At 37.6% G+C, this 17,574-nt stretch overlaps 1 protein-coding gene across 1 annotated transcript in view; it reads right to left on the reverse strand.

Annotated features, from left to right (window-relative positions):
• The window catches only part of SEC23A (SEC23 homolog A, COPII coat complex component), a gene marked incomplete at both ends in the record, with an annotated part of 59,830 nt that overhangs the window by 16,828 nt on the left and 25,428 nt on the right, over positions 1 to 17,574 (reverse strand). Inside the window, 4 exons of the mRNA XM_080706960.1 lie at positions 2,667 to 2,744; positions 5,383 to 5,536; positions 9,761 to 9,867; positions 15,540 to 15,629. Coding sequence (XP_080563086.1) covers positions 2,667 to 2,744; positions 5,383 to 5,536; positions 9,761 to 9,867; positions 15,540 to 15,629 — 429 coding nt within the window. The remainder of the gene's footprint in view (positions 1 to 2,666; positions 2,745 to 5,382; positions 5,537 to 9,760; positions 9,868 to 15,539; positions 15,630 to 17,574) is intronic.

Raw genomic sequence — 17,574 nt, forward strand, 5'->3', positions numbered from 1 at the left:
CAACTCAGTGAGACCCTGTTTCAAAAAGCATAAAGACTAAAAATTAGCACCAGGGGTAGAATGCCCCTGGTTCCATCCCCAGTACTGGGGAAAAAAAAAAAAAAAAAGAGGCCTTATCATTTCCAAAACAGGAGCCAGGTACGATGATGCTCACTTGTGATTCCAGTACTTGGGAGGCTGAGATAGGAGGATCGCAGGTTCATGCCAGCCTCGGTTCCTTGGTAACGCCCTCCGCAACTTAGTGAGACCATGTTTCAAAATAAAGAATAAGAAAATATACTGGGGATGTAGCTTGGAGGCAGAATGCCCCTGGGTTTAATCCCCAGTTACACACACACAAAAAAAAAATATCCCCAAAATGAAAGAACTTTGTTTACCTTAAGATAAGCAGACCCTACTTTTTCCTGGTTCTCTAAAACCTCACCTTAAGTTTAAAGAACTCTTGCTCAATAAAAAATGGAGTTTCTGGGTTACAGATTAATAAAGAATCTTTTAAAAAATAATAAAGTAAGCTGGTCATGGTGGCGCACACTTGTAATCCCCACGCTTGGGAGGCGGAGAAAGAGACCCTGTTCCAAATAAAATATAAAAAAATAGGTCAGGGAGTGTAGCCCTGAGGTAGAAGGGTTCCATCCCCAGTACCACCAAAAATAAATAATGAGGATGATGATGATAATAATAATAATAAAACAACAATAATAATAATAAAGTAAGAGCTGGGCATGGTGGTGCACGTCTGTAATACCAGTACTTGGGAGGTTTAGGAGGATCATAGGTTCAAGGACAGCCCCAATAACCTACCAAGACCCTATTTCCAAATAAAAAATAAGTATAGTTTAAAGGAAGAATGCCTCTGGATTCGATCCTTAGTACCACAAAAGAAATAAATAAAAAATAAAGCAGCCGGGTGTGGTGGTGCAAGCTTGTAATCCTAGCACTTGGGAGGCTGAGACAGGAGGATCACACAGGTTCGAAGCCAGCCTCAGCTACCTAGTGAGGCTCTCAGCAACTTAGTGAGACGCTGTTTCCAAATAAAATATAAAATAGGTCTGGGAGTATAGCCCAGAGGTAGTAAAGCCCCTGGGTTCCACCCCCAGTACCACAAAAAATAAATAAAACAAAGTAAGCCAGGCATGGTGGTACATGCTTGTAATCTCAGGACTTGGGAGGCTGAGACAGAAGGAGTGCAGGTTCAAAGCCAGCCTCAGTAACTTAGTGAGGCTCTCAACAACCGAGACTCTCAACAACAGAGAGAGACCCTGTTTCCAAATAAGAAATAAAATCAGATTGGGGGTGTATCTTGGAGATAGAATGCCCTGATTCAATCCCTAGTACCAAAAAATAATAATAATAAAATAAAATAAAATAATAATAATATAGACCTAAAAAGAAAACTAAAGTTTTAGATAGTTTTTATATACAAACACTTGAATTTCCATATCTCAGTATTAATCATCCCTCTAAGTTGAGCTGAAATGCCACCTCTTCCATAAAGATGATCAAACAAACCATCCATTTGAAAGGACTGCTTTAAATTTTCTTTACGTCTCCTCTCTCTTTCACAGCGTTTCTCACTTTGTCCTCTGTATTTGTTGGGCATTTATCATCTCATACTCTTGAGACTAAAAGTTCCTTAGAAGTGGGGAATCCATGTAATCATCTTTAGTTAACAAATATCTTCTGTCACTTTTTTTTTTTTTTTTTGCAGTACTGGGGGTGTTCAGGGCATTGTGTCTCTGATCTATACCCCCAGTCCTATTTTTAAGCCTTTTTTTTTAAAAAGGGTCTTACTGCGTTGCAAAGTACCTTGCTAAGTAGCTGAGGCTGTCCACAAACCACGATCCTCCATTTTAGGCTCCAGAACACTGGAATTACAAGTGTACGCCACCACGCCCAGTCTCACTTATTATTTAAACAACTTAGACTTTTGAAAACATCTTTCAAATCGACAGATTAGGAGAAAAGTTGGACGTCCATGGTGCACACTTGTAATCCCAGCATTTGTGAGGCTGAGACAGGACAATTGGGGTTTGTGGACAGCCTCAGCTACTAATGGGTGAGGCCCTTTTCAACTCAGTGAGACCCTGTTTCAAAAAATAAAAAATAGGGCTGGGGGTATAACTCAGAGGCGAATACCCCTGGGTTCCATCCCCAGTACCGAAAAAAAATTTTTTTGAAAAAAAAAAAAAATTAGGGGGAAAGATTCCACTGTTTCCAGTGGAAAAGGTTCAATAAGGGAAATAAAATTAGTTTCTTTACCTGGTATGACCATATAAATTTGTTTACAAGTGATAATATGTCCTAAGACCAGCTAGTTGGTAAAATCACATAAAGCCCTTTTGGAATTCACTATAAATAGAGCCACTTATATAAGATGTAAAGCTAATCAACCTTACACCTAATTTTACCTACAGTAGGAATTAGAGCAAATTTGTATTCACCACAAATAAATGACTATTTGTAAGGCCAATATTAAAATACTATATCCTTTTCATTGACTACTCAGAACACAATATTAATTTCTCAGCTATCCCAAAATTTAACTAGGAGAATAACCCAATAAAACAGGAACTGTAAGATGAGTAATAAAAGATGAATAACAGAAAAGGGAAGACCCAAAACTATTGGCAACAGAAGAAAAGAACATGGACCTTTTGTCTACTTACTTGCGGGTAAAGAGAGAACGTTTCTGAAAATCTGAAGGAACTTGGATCATCTTTGTGATACTCTCCAAATTTCTGACACTAAATTAAAAAGCAAAAGTGTTAGCAATGTATTTCCTGATATAAAGTGCTATAATTGTTGCCTATATATTCTATTTGCTACTTTTAAAAAAGATTTGATATAGGATAAAATTGGAATATTACATACAGACTTAGCACGAAATTGGCTACAACCAAAAGGAAACATCTGAATTTCAGAACAAACTTCGCCCCAGTGCAGTAACAACTCATCCTAAAATGTTTAGATTTGTGTATTTAACTGCTTCTGGTAGTAAATGAACAACTATTAGATACTGACCAAAAACACAACATAAGCTCCTTAAGACTTTACCAAAAAAGGTATTAGCCAACTGATGTAAAAATCCATTGTCAAATTACCATAGGATCTACATAAATTGCTAATCAGGCATGGTGACACATGCCTGTAATCCTAGTACGCATGAGGCTAAGAGAATGATAACAGGTTTAAGGCCAGTCTCAGCAACTTAAAAGAAACCCTAAGCAACTCAGCAAAACTCTGTTTCAAAATAAAAAATAAAAAGGGCTGGGGGTATAAGTTAGAGGTTGCTGGTACAAAACCTGGTATATCAGAAACACTATAAAGAAAAAAGAGTTAAGGAAAAAAATTGCAAAGACCAATGGGCAATACGGTAAAGGAAAAAAAAAATACACAAAAGCATAATTTTTTAAAAAAATAAAGAAAAGAAGGTAGCCAGGTGTGGTAGCACACACTTGTAATCCCAGTTCTTGGGAGGCTGGGACAGGAAGATTGCAGGTTCACAGCCAGCCTCATCTACTTAATGAGGCCCTCTGCAATTTAGTGAGATCCTGTTTCAAAAGAAAGAATAAAAAACTAGGGTTGGGGGTTAGCTCAGAGGCAGAATGCCCCTTAGTTCTATCCCCAGTACCACCAAAAAAATAAAAAAGAAAAAGAAGGTAAAGAGGACATACACTGGCAATGGAGAAGTAGGCTCTCTTATAAACATGACAAAAGGCATTTGGAGAATTAAGAAAGATCATCTATTAAAAAAACTACAACACAATGACTGGCATGTCTAAAGCACTCAGTGAATGTCAGCTACCTATCCTTATTCCTGAGCAGAAAGTCTCTGCCCAGCAAAGTTTTTAGAGTAGTTACAATAGTTATATAACTGGTCTATTTTCTAGCAATGTTTATCTTAATAGTTGCTCATGAGTCAAGGGCAAAAATAACAAACAAAATAATAAGAAGAAGAGTAACAAAAAGTTCATTGCTATAGTTGTATAGGACTTTTGCTGCCTAGAATGTTCAACTGTCATTTATGCGTTTATCTGTGCCTTACAGAAAATGTGAACAGGAATAATTAGTTTAATCTCATTGTTAGCTTCCAGGAAAAATCATTTCAGTATCATAACACAAAGATAGAAAAGCCATAGCTGGTGTCCTGGTAGAAGCACACTTGCCTAGCAATTCCGAGAGGGGAGAGGAGGTTAGGGGAAAAAAGGGGAGGGGGAAGGGGAGGAAATTGTAGAGCTAATCCTCAAAAAACACATCTTGGATCTACAAATAAAGAGTGCTGCTCTCCTAGTGTTCCCTGATTCACTCATGAATTAAGGTAATCTTTACTGCCAGAATGACTATCACTAGCTACATGCAGCTTAAATTAATTAAATTAAATAAAAATAAAAATTCAAGCCAGGCGTGGTGGCCCACAATTATATTTCCAACATTTGGGAGGCTGAGACAGGAGGATCACGGTTCGAGGACAGCCTTAACTACTACTTACTGAGGCCCTTTGCAACTCAGTGAAACCCTGTTTCAAAATAAAGAATAAAAAATAGGGCTGGGGGGTGTAGCTCGGAGTTAGAATGCCCCTGGGTTCCATCCCCAGTACCACAAAAAATTAAAAAATTAAAAAATAAGTAAATATTCAGTTCCTCAGTTGCACTGGCTGGTGGGATAAGAAACTGATTCTAAAATGTAAGCAATGGAAAGGAAAATATAATTTCAAAAATATATGTTAGAAATAAGGGTGGGTGTGGTGGTGCATGCTTGTAATCCCAGCATTTGGGAGGTGAAGCCTGGAGGATCACGTTTTGTGAACAACCTCAGCTAATTAGCAAGGCCCTTCACAATTCAGTGAGACCTTGTTTCAAAAATAAAAAGACTAAAAAATAAAGCTGGGGGTGTAGCTTGGAAGTATGATACCCCTGGGTTCTATCCCCAGTACTGAAAAAAAAAAAAAAAAGAAAGAAATAACAATTTTTAGAAAAACTTTCAAATAGGCTGGTAAGACAAACTAACACCATTGTACTGAAGAACTGCACACAAAAAAACCCAGCAAAAACAGGTATACTAATATAGAACTAAATTGCAAACCAACACCAACCAAAATAAATAGAAAAATAAGGACAATAATGTCCTTATTTTATAATGAAAAATAATTATTTATTCTTTATAATGAAAAATAATTCTTTTTCAGGAAAAAAGGCATTCTACGTTACTGTAAGTGACACCAAAATCTACTACTCGTTACTATGTTATTGTCTCGACTACTTGAAGAGGAGTCCTCAAACAGTATTTCAGGGACATTGTTAAGTACTTTGAAGGAGATTATGCACAACAATCATTTACTATAAATGAAAGCATACACACCTGGAAAGGGAAATGTTTACTCACCAGTCGAATGAGCTGTCTGTCCAGCCATCTAAGCACATCTGGCCCTTCCTCTGTTTCTGCTCTGTATATTGCCAGCCGTGCCATAAGAATGGCAGCTGCCTCCTGGTCGAAAGATGCGGCGATACTTTGGATTTGAGTTTGCGCATCTGCCCAGCTAAAGACATAAGAAAGTACAGAAATGTTACTGAATGGTATTCACATTACCACTTGGCCACCACACGGATTTAAATTTAAAAGATACAGAAAAATACTTCAATATTTCAAAATTCCAATATGATCTTGACAAATGCGTGCTTTTTGTGTGTGTGTGTATGGTCCTGGGAATTGAACCTACAGGCATTCTACCACTGAGTTACATCTCCAGACCAATTTTTTTTTTTCTTATTTGGAAACAGGGTCTCACTAGGTTGCTGAGGCTGTCCTTGAACCTGAAATCCTCCAGTTTCAGCCTCCCAAGTATAAGCATTACAACAAGTATGCACCAGCATGCCCAGCAAAATAGCATGCTTTTTAAAAAATCACTAATAGCATTTATCTATAACATTGTTTTTCAGAAAAATAAAACCAAACCTTTAAGAATTCTCAAAAGTGCTCACTTGGGCAACATATATACTAATATAGGAATAGTAGAGAGGTTAGCATGGCCCTTCGGCAAGGATGACACCCAAATTCAGGAAGCACTCCCCATTTCTGGAAAGCTCACCAAGTGCTGTTGCATGGGTGTCACCATCACTATAAGCTACATGATGACATAAGGCTATAATACACCAATAAAAGTATTCTTTAAAAATTCTCTAAAGTGTAAGGCACATCTTTCATATTCCTTAAAATATCAAAAAATTTACAAGTAAAAATAATGTGTTCATGTGTTTTTACATACACATAGAGACATGAGTCTCTATATTAGACAAAAAGGTTTTATTTCTTCAATTTAATAAAAGCAGAAAAATAGAGGGTTTTGTTTTGCTTCTTACAGTACTGGGATTGAATTCAGGGTCTCATTCATGCTAGGCAAATGCTCTACCATTCAGCTATATCCTTAGCTCTAAGAGCAGAGAAATGGAAATACAAAAAGAAATGCTTTTCCTATCAGCCTCCTTTATTAAAATGGAAAATTAATAAAAATCGAAATTTTTTCTCATTGGCTTTTAATTCAATCTGTGATAAAATCACATAATTAAAATTACTTTGTGTTTTCTCTCCATGTTAATACACTGACTAAAACCAATTAAGTTAAGAATTTTAATCTCAATAATTATCTTTACATTATGCATAAAATAGCAGTAATTTATTACCTTCACATGTTCTGTAAATCCACTGCAGTCAAACTATTTGTGGTAGACACAGCAATAGGGTTTATTTCTTTTTTTTATATACTAAGGATTGAACCCAGGGGCATTCCACCTGTAAACTACATCCCCAGCTCTATTTTATTTTTTATTTTGAAACCAGGTCTCATTAAGTTGCCAAGGCTGGCCTTGATCTCCAGTACTAAAAAAAGAAAGGTTAAAAAAAAATGGATAAAAGAGGACACTGGTAATTTTGGTTGTTTTTTTGTTTTTTTGTGGTTTTTTTGCAGTACTGGGGATGGAACCCAGGGCTCCAAGCTACACCTCTGGTTCTATTTTTTATTCTTTTTATTTTTTGAAACAGGGTCTCACTGAGTTGCCAAGAGACTCACTAAGTAGCTGTGTCTGATTGCAAGCCACGATTCTCAGTTTCCGACTCTCAAATGCTGGGTTTACAAGCGTGCACCACCATGCTTGACTTTTTGAACATTATTTTTAATGCACTTTAAACACAGTGAATATGTAAATCATTTACATTATTTTATTTTAAATAAGTCAAAGCACTAAAGCTAAATTGTTTAAATCAACACTTTCCCAATTAGAGAACCATGATACTTAGTTGCTTTAAACTGAACCATAAAGGTGACATTTCCTCTTTAGAAAATATAATGGTTTAACAATGAAATTATATTTGCAATTAAGCATATGCAAACATGCTAATTATAACTTGTTTGGCAATAAATTAAAATGTATCCATTTAAAGCCCAGTTTAAAGGGTATTCTAACATTATAAAATCTGTCTTCTGCCTTTCCAAAATCCCTTCACTGTGAATCTTATGACTAGCTTCATACCAAACTTTCTAGATCAGTTATTTTTTGTGTGAAAAATAGGGTAACTATGATTCTCTTCTCAGGACCCTGAAGTTTTACTTTCTCATGGCTTATTCCTTTAACAAAAATACTCACTTAAGCCTTTAAAGTCATATTTCTAGTTATTTATAAAACAATAAAACCTGACTATTGAAAATGGTCACATTAATCTAAAAAGATGGCAGCTTTAGTGTAAAACAATGCTATAGAAGGCACCATAACACCTATTATATCTCTACAAATTGCCTCATAATACTATGCCAGCAAGCTGAAACATAAATTCATGAAATTTCTCAAAGAAAGGTCTCTATCTGTTGAAAGTTTAACTTAACTTTTTAAATTTTTTAATTTTAAATATAAATGCTAAAATAGCAGAATAAATTCCTGTATACCCATTACCTAGATTCATCAATTGTTATCAATTTAACACATTTACTTTATCACTTTTCTCTTTATTTACACACACATTTTTTTCTTTTTACAGAGCTTTTGAAAATTAAGTTGGAGATTTTATGAGCCTCTCCCCTAAAAACTTCAGTGTATAATATCTCCTAAGAACAAACTACTATATAATACAAATCAATTATCAAGTTCATGAAATTTAACAATGAAATAATGCTATAATCCTACATGTAGGGCATATCCAAATTTTCCCGATTGTTTCAATAATCATACCCTATATTAAATTCTTCTCCTGACACAGAATTTTATCAAGGACATCCCATTAGCTTTAGTTGTAACATCTCTTCAGTATTCTTTAATCTGGACCAGTTACTCAGATTTTCTCTGGGTTCTAAAACTCAAGATTCAAGGCCAGTCTCAGCAATTTGGCAGAAACCCTGTTTCAAAGCATTTTTAAAAAGGGCTAGGGCTGGGCATGGTAGTGCATGCTTGTAATCCCAGTACTTGGGAAGCTGAGACAGGAGAATCACAGGTTCAAAGCCAGCCTCAACAACTTAAAAGGCACTCAGCAACCCAGTTAAAACCCTGTTTCCACATAAGAAGAAAAAAAAAAATCAGAGCTGGGTATGGTGATGCACACCTGTAATCACAATACTTCTAGGTACATAGCCAGCCTCAGCAACTTGTGAGATCCTCTGCAACTTAGTGAGACCCTGTTTCAAAATAAAGAACAAAATGTGGCTGGGACTGTAACTCAGAAGTAGAATGCCTTTGGGTTGAATCCTCAGTACCACAAAAAAAATAAAAGGGCTCGGGGTGTAGCTTGGAGGTAGAATGCCTCTAAGGGGGGGAAAAAAAAAGAGTACTACTATTAATCACTGCACTATTATTAAGTATATAGAAATTTTATATGTATATATACACATACACATGTGTATAAATATATATGTATAAAAATGTCCATTAAAGGAAAATGTTTGATTTTTTCCTCTTAGGAGAATGAGGTAAATAAAAATATTTTGAGAAGTGTGTCTTAGAATTAGTTCTTGGAAATATTTTTTGCCTTGAATGATGGCTCAAACCTATAATCCCAGTACTTGGGAGGCTGAAACAAGAGGAATATCAGGTTCAAAGCCAGCCTCAGCAAGTTAGACTCTCAGCAACTTAGCAAGACTCTATTTCAAAATAGAAAATAAAAAGGGCTGGGAACATAACTCAGAGGTAGAATGCCCCTGGGCACAATCCCCAACACCACAAAACAAAGAAAAAAGATATACAGATTTTACTTCCAAGCTCCACCCCCAGTCCTATTTTATTTTTTTATTTGGAAACAGGTTCTTGTTAAGTTGTTGAGGCTGGATTTGAACCCATGATCCTCCCACCTCAGCCTCCCAAGAACTGAGATTACAGGCATGTAATACCATGCCCAGCTTACAAAGATTCCCTCCCTCCCTCCCTTCCTCCCTCCCTCCCTTTCTTTCTTCCTTCCTTTCTTTCTTTTTTTGTGGTACTGGGGATGGAACCCAGGGGCTCTACTACCTCTGAGCTATACTCCCAGCCCTAATTTATACTTTATTTGGAAACAGGGTCTCACTAAGTTGCTGAAAGCCTCATTAAGTATCTGAGGCTGGCTTCAAACCTGTGTGCTCCTCCTGTCTCAGCCTCACAAGCACTGGGATTATAAGTGTACACCACCACGCCCAGCTTAAAGATTCACTTTCTAATCATAGATGTCACTCCAAATGGAAATCCAGTTTGGGAGTATGACCTATAATAGCTTTGATAGGTAAATTAAACCTCTAATAAACACTACTTACTTCCTAGCTATGGTGGTCACCCGGATGCGTCTCTGCCCACTTGAATGTTGATACTGGGTCACAAACTGGATTGCACCACGTCCTCCTTGAGGAATTGGAGCATTATGCTGTGTAAAAATAAAGAAGTAAAAACTAAACAAAACCTACTGTTGTCATATAATCACAGAATTCATATTCTCTAACACTAATAAAATTCATTCTAAAAATAAAAATCTCCCATCAAAGAAAAGCCAGGAGTAGTCAGCTTCACTGCTGAATTTTACCAAACATTTAAAGAAGAACTAATATCAATTTTTCTCAACTTATTCCAAACAACTGAAAAAGGTATTCTTTTAAACTGAGACCAGCATTACCTTAACACCAAAACCAAACAAGAACACAAAATTAGAAAACTATAGACTGATATGCCTAAGTAACACAGATGCAAAATCTCTCAGCAAAATAATAGCAAACTCAATTCAACAGCACATTAAAAAGATTATTCACCATGAGCAAGGGAGATTCTTCTCAGAGCTGTATGGATTGGTTCAACATACACAAACTAATAACCATTGTCAACAGAATGAAAGACAAAAACTGTATGATCATCTCAAGAAGGGCAGAAAGGCATGTGATAAAATTCAACATCCCTTCATAATAAAACACTGAACTAGATACAGAAGAAATGTCATACCTCAACAGAAGGGCCATAAATAACAAGTACATAGCTAACAACATAGTAGGGAGAAAAGTGAAAGCTTTCTTTCTAAAGATTTAGAACAGGGTAAGGATCCTCACTTTCACCACTTTTACAAAAATAAAGGGTATCCAAATTGAAAAAGAGGAAGTCAAAGAATTACTGTTTGCAAATGGCATGAACTTTCTTTTCTTTTTCTTTCTTTCTTTCTTTTTTTTTTTTTGGTGGTACTGGGGATGGAACCCAAGGGCATTTTATCTCCAAGCTATACTCCCAGTCCTATTTTTTAGTCTTTTTTATTTTTTTGAAACAGTGTTTCACTGAGTTGCCAAGGGCCTTGCTGAGTTGTGAAGGGCCTCACTGACTAGCTAAGGCTATCTGCGAAGCACAATCCTCCGGTCTCTGCCTCCTGAATGTTGGAATTACAAAAAGCATGCACCACCACACCCAGCATGAAATTTCTTATATGTAGAAAACCCCAAATGCTCCACCAGAAACCTATTAGAATAAACAATGTTAGCAAAGTTGCAGTAGACAAAATCAATATGCAAAAATCAGAAATGTTGCTATACCATAGTAAAAAAAAAAACTAAAATAAAATCAAGCCTTACGGGTGTAGTTCAGTGGTGGAGTGCTATCCTAGCAATGCTAGCATGCACAAGGTCATGAGTTCAGTCCCTGGCATCCCCCCGCACACACACAAATAGAAATCAAGAAAGCAACTCCATTTATAACCACTACAAAAAAATTAAATGCCTATTAATATAACCAAAAGATCTCTACAGTGAAAATTACAAAACTCTCATGAACTTAAAATTAAAGTGTGGGTCTTCCAGAAAGTTGGCAACCAAGGGAAGCAGTCCTGCTAATACTTGATCTCCACTGCCTTAAAAACAGCATTCTGCCGGGTGTGGTGGTGCACACTTGTAATCCCTGCGCTTGGGAGGCAGAGACAGAAGGATCGCGCAGGTTCGAAGCCAGCCGCGCTAGCTTAAGAGACCCTGTTCCCAAATTTAAAAAAGTATAAAATAGGTCTGGGAGTGTAGCCCGGAGGTAGAAGGGCTTCCAGGAACCCCAGTACCACCAAAAAAATAAATTTAAACAAACAAAAAAAAACCAGCATTCCACAATGCCAGAAAATACTATCAGTAGAGGAATAAAACTATAGGTACAAGGCTACAGAGAAAAAAAAGGTTATAAGATCAGAGAGCAGAAAAGAAACCCACCCACCTTGCAGCTGCAGGCGCCACAGCAGTGCCATCTTACCTCACTGCACCCGACTCCACACACAAATAGGAAAACAACCAAGGATCTGAAGTGAACAGCTGCAGATCATTGGAGTTGTAAGCAAAGGAGAAATAAGTAATACACGCCAAAACCAGAGAAACAAGAATTTCCATCCATCAAACAAATAAGCCAAGAAGAACAAACACTACCTCAAAAAGAAGTTAAATTTCTTTTCTTTTTTTTTTTTTTTTTTTTTTAGTGGTACTGGGGTTCCTAGAAACCCTTCTACCTCCGGGCTACACTCCCAGACACCTATTTTTTTATATTTTTATTTGGAAACAGGGTCTCTTAAGCCAGCAAGGCCAGTTTCAAACCTGTGCGAACCTCCTGTCTCCGCCTCCCAAGCGCTGGGATTACAAACGTGCACCACCATGCCTGACTGAAGTTAAATTTCAATGTTATAAATTAAAAATTATCTCTCAATAATCACGCTGAACATAAATGGCCTCAAATCCCCAATAAAAAGACATAAAGTAAACCAGGCAGGGAGGCGCACGCTTGTAATCCCTGTGTTTGGGAGGCTGAGACAGGAGGATCACACAGGTTTGAAGCCAGCCTCGGCTACTTAGTGAGACCCTGTTTCCAAATAAAATATAAAATAGGTCTGGGAGTATAGTAACAAACTTAAGGTAAAGGACTGGAGCAAGGTAATCCATGCCAATGGAACTCAAAGGCAAGCAGGAGTAGCAATTATGATATCAGACAAGTTAGACTTCAAGCCCAAGCTTATTAGAAGCGACACAGCATGTCATTTTTTACTGGTAAAAGAAACAATCCAGCAAAAGGAGATAAGGATAGTTAACAGTTATGCCCCAAACACAGGGGCAGCTACTTTCATAAAACACTCTTTATGACATTAAGTCACACATAAATCCCAATACAATAATACTGGAAGACTTCAATAACCCTCTCACACCATTAGACCAATCTTCTAGACAAAAAGTAAAGATGCCTCAGAACTAAAGAACACTATTAACCAAATAGATCTATTAGGCACATATAATATATTCCATCCAACTACAGTAGAATTCACATGTTTCTCAGCTGCTCACAGAATCTTCTCCAAAATAGATCATATCCTGGGCCACAAAGTAAGCACTAGCAAACTCAAAAAATATGACATACTTCCCTGTGGTACTTCAGACCATAATGGAATGAAACTAGAAATCAACTGTAAGAAGACTCAGAGAAACCATATAAACATGTGAAGACTAAACACTAATAGGTTCTTTTCCCTCCCCACAAGAGAAAGGAGGCGAAACCCTGGAAGCCAGAAGCGAAGATGTGGTGAGACTCCAGACACTATGGGGCAGAGACCAGATGCCACGAGTCTCCAGAGGTTGCAAGACTCCAGATATTGTGAGAGGACCAGAATTCCCATGCTGCTAGCCCCAAGCCAAGTCCCCGGCTACATAAATAGCATCACTTCCTCTCTGCGGTGTGACTTTGCTGACCGTGACTCTGCTGACTGGTGATTGGTCCCTTCTCCCATGGCCAGCAGAGCTTGCTAAAAAGTGTCAGTTAATTAAAGAGGCTTTATCGCACACAAAAATTTGGCTGGTTTTTGCCTTCTTTGCGGACCCCCAACTCAATTTCAACATTACAAACACCACACTGCTGAAAAAAGAATCAGTCCTTAAATTCGTTTGGAACAACAACAAAAAAAACAGATTAGCCAAGGTAGTTCTTAGCAACAAAAACCATGCAGAAAAAAAATCACAATACCTGACTTTAAACTATACTACATAAAATAGCACGGTAGCTGGGCGAGGTGCCACACACTTGTTATCCCAGTGCTTGGGAGGCTGAGACAGGAGGATTACGGTTCATGGACAGCCTCAGCTACTTAGTGATGTTCTCAGCAACTTAGTGAGACCCTGTTTCCAAATAAAGTATAAAATAGGTCTGGGAGTATAGGCTGGAGGTAGAAAAGCCCCCCGGGTTCCACCCCCAGAACCACCAAAAAATAAATAAAATAAAATAAAATAAAATAGCGTGGCACTGGCACAAAAACAGATACACAGACCAGTGGAGCAGAATAGAAGACCCAGAAACAAATCCACACACTTACAGCCAATTAATTTTTGACAAAGGGGCCAAAAACTTACACTGGAAAAAAAGATAGTCTGTTCAACAAATGATGTTGGCAAAACTGGTTAACCATATGCAGAAAAATGGAAATAAACCCCACTTTTTCACACTGTACAAGAGTCAATTCAAAATGGATCAAAGACTTGGAAATGAGACCAGAGACCTTGGGGCTCCTTGAAAAGGGCATAGGTCCAACACTGCAACAACACAAAGGCACAGATAAAAACTTTCTTAACAAGACCCCAAAGGCACAAGACTACAAGGTGAATCAATATGTAGGATTGCATGAAACTGCTGTATGGAAACAAAAAAGAAAGTATAAAATGCTTGCCAAAACCAAAAGTAAAAAAAGCAGTTTCACTCTCTATTGAGTCTATGTGCTGTTTCTCCGCTGTACTTTGCCGACTCCTCACCCCACCGCGGACCCCCGACTCTTGCTAGTGCTGGACCCCGGCAGGAAACTATCAAGAACCTCAACCAAGAGCCAACAGAATGGGAGAAGAATTTGCCAACTGCTCCTCCAATAGAGGACTAATATCTAGAATATATATAGAACTCAAGAAACTCAGCACTGAGAAAACAAATAAACCAATCAAAAAATGGACAAGTGAACTAAATAGACACTTCATGAAGGAAGAAATTCAAATGGCAATAAATGCATGACAAAATGCTCAACATCATTAGCAATCAGAGAGATGCAAATCAAAACTACCGTAATATTTCACCTAGCTCCAACTAGAATGGAAATCATTCAAAACACAACAAGAAGAAATGCTGGTGATGATGTAGAGAGGTGGGAACTCTAATACATTGTTGGTGGGATTACAAATTAGTGCAACCACTTTGGAAAACAATATGGAGGATCCTCAGAAGAATGGAAACAAACTTACCATATGATCCAGCAATACCATTATTGGTATCTACCCAAAAGAATGGAAACCAAACTACCAAACTAATGCATGTGTATCTATGTTCATAGCTGCACAATTCACCATAGCCAAACTATGGAACCAGCCAAGATATCCATAAACAGATGAATGGATTACAAAATTGTGGGATATGTACACAATGGAATTTTACTCAGCTATAAAGAAAAACACAAATATATCATTTACAGGGAAATGGGTGGAAGTGGAGGACATTATGATAAGTGAGATTAGTCAGTCACAAAAAAAAAAATAAGAAACTGGATGCTCTCCCTAATATGTAGAAGTTAGGGAGAAAATGGGTCATAGGAGGAACTCTAAATGAAGAAGTAAATTCTATAGATGAGCAAGTAAGGGGACCTAACTGAAGGCATGGAAGGGAGGAAGAGGGAAATTCTCTAATGCACATGATGTACATTAAATAACGTATCAATGTCAATCAATAAGCCAAACATGAGGAGGGAGGAGGAGGGAATGGGGTGGGAACGGGGTAAGGGCTAATTGGGTGATGTGTGCATGTATGTCTCCACCATCTTGCATCCAATTAAGATGTATAAATACAATGCACCAATAAAAAATTTAATAAATAAATAAAAAACTATATTCTGTTTCAATACTGAATCAATACTGTTAAAATGTCTATACAATTCAAAATTATCTACATATTTACTGCAATACTTGCCAAAATGCCAACTGACATTCTTCAAAGAACTAATAAAAACAGTCTTAAAATTCATATGAAATATTAATGGCCTTTATTATTTATTTATTTTCAATATTCAAATATAAAAAGCCATACCTGATTAACAACCTCAAAATATATGGCTAAGGTTGTGGTAGGACTGAGTCCACATATCTTCCATTGACAAGTGCCACCTGTTCCTATCTCCTGTAAAAATAAAAACATAATATGTTTGAAAACTAAAGAATACAACAATATATATTAAAAAGGAAAAAAGCCTTCAGTAAAAAAAAAACATTTTCAGGTTTCAAAGTAACTCATTGAATATTAAAAGCCTCAGAATTTTTTTATTGGGGGGAGGGTCAGGGGATGAAACCCAGAGGCATTTGAGCTATACCCCTTGCCCTATTTTTTATTCTTTATTTTGAAACAGGGTCTCACTAAGTGGAAAGGGCCTCACTAAGTAGCTGAGCTTGTCCATGAACTGCGATCCTCCAGTCTCAGCCTCCTGAATGCTGGGATTACAGGCATGCACCACCACACCAGGCTAGCCTCTGAATATTTAAGCCCATATCTCAAATATATCATGAAATAAAATTTAGCAAAATTTACACAATAAAATTTTAAGATAATTCAAATTTTTGTTATATAAATTTATACAGTATTGATCTAAGATCTTTATATTGTCATCTTTAAAATCATATGCCTCATAGTTCATGAACAGGCTCAGCTACTTAGTGAGGCCCTTCACAAATCAGTGAGACCCTGTTTCAAAATATAAAAAAAGACACCCAGGTGTGGTGGCGCATGCTTGTAATCCCCGTGCTTGGGAGGCTGAGACAAGAGGATCGCACAGGTTCAAAGCCATTCTCAGCTACTTAGTGAGGCTCTCAGCAACTTAGTGAGACCCTGTTTCCAAATAAAGTAAAAAATAGGCCTGGGAGTATAGCCCAGAGGTAGAACAGCCCCTGGGTTCCATCCCCAGCACACAAAAACTAAATAGATAGATAGATAGATACTACAAAATAGGGCTGGGGGTATAGGTCGAAAGTATAATGTCCCTGGGTTCCATCCCCAGTACTGCAAGAAAAAATCATATGCCATGTAATTAAGTATACAACTAACAGTAACTTTCTACCCAATTGTTTGATTTGTTTAAAGCAATATTAACTTACCCCATAATAGGAAAATCAAAATCCTCTGGATGAGAATTACAAGAAGTCTGATTCCCAGGAAAGCTTAGATATAGGTCTTCACCATGCAAAATGATTATAAATTGCTACTGTAGCTTTTCTTTTTTTTTTCTTTTTTTATACCTAGGGGCATTTAATCTCCAAGCTACATCCCAGGCCTTTTTGCTTTTTGATTGTTTGTCTGTTTTGGGTTTTGGTTTTTTTTTTTTTTTTTTTTGCAAATACTGGGGACTGAACCCAGGGGGATTCTACCTCCTCACTACACCCCCAGCCCTATTTTTAATTCTTTATTTTGAAACAGGGGCTCACTAAGTAGCTGAGGTTGTCCGCGAACCTGCGGTTCCCCTGTCTCAGCCTCCCAAATGCTGATTACCAGTGTGCACCCCCATGCCTGACTTTATGTTTTATTTTGAAACAGGGGCTCACTAAGTTGCTGAGGCTAGTCTCACACCTGTGGTCTCTCCGTCTCCGCCTCAAAAGTATTGAGATTCCAGGCATAACCAGGCACCACACCCAGCTGCCTTTGACATTTCTAAAGTATTGAGATTCCAGGCATAACCAGGCACCACACCCAGCTGCCTTTGACATTTCTAAAGCTATTTATTTACCCACTTTGTGTCCCATCATCCTCTCTACAACTATATAATGTTTTTTTAGTTTTGGAGTACATTATACCTCTACGTGGAATAAAGACAAAGAAAGGAACTGAAAATTAAATCTGGCTAATGCGGTTCCTTAATTGAAAATTCTGGTGACAAAAATCCATTCCATTTGGGATGTGGTGTGTGTGTGTGTGTGTGTGTGTGTGTGTGTGTGTGTGTGTGTGTGTGACTGTGGACAGAACTTAGGGGCCTTCTACTTTCACACCCCCAGAGTGTGTGTGTGTGTGTGTCACTGTGGAGAGAACTTAGGGGCCTTCTACTTTCACACTCCCAGAGAGTGTGTGTGTGTGTGTGTGT

The sequence above is a fragment of the Muscardinus avellanarius genome (genome assembly GCF_963383645.1).
Source record: "Muscardinus avellanarius genome assembly, chromosome: 12".
NCBI lineage: Eukaryota > Metazoa > Chordata > Mammalia > Rodentia > Gliridae > Muscardinus > Muscardinus avellanarius.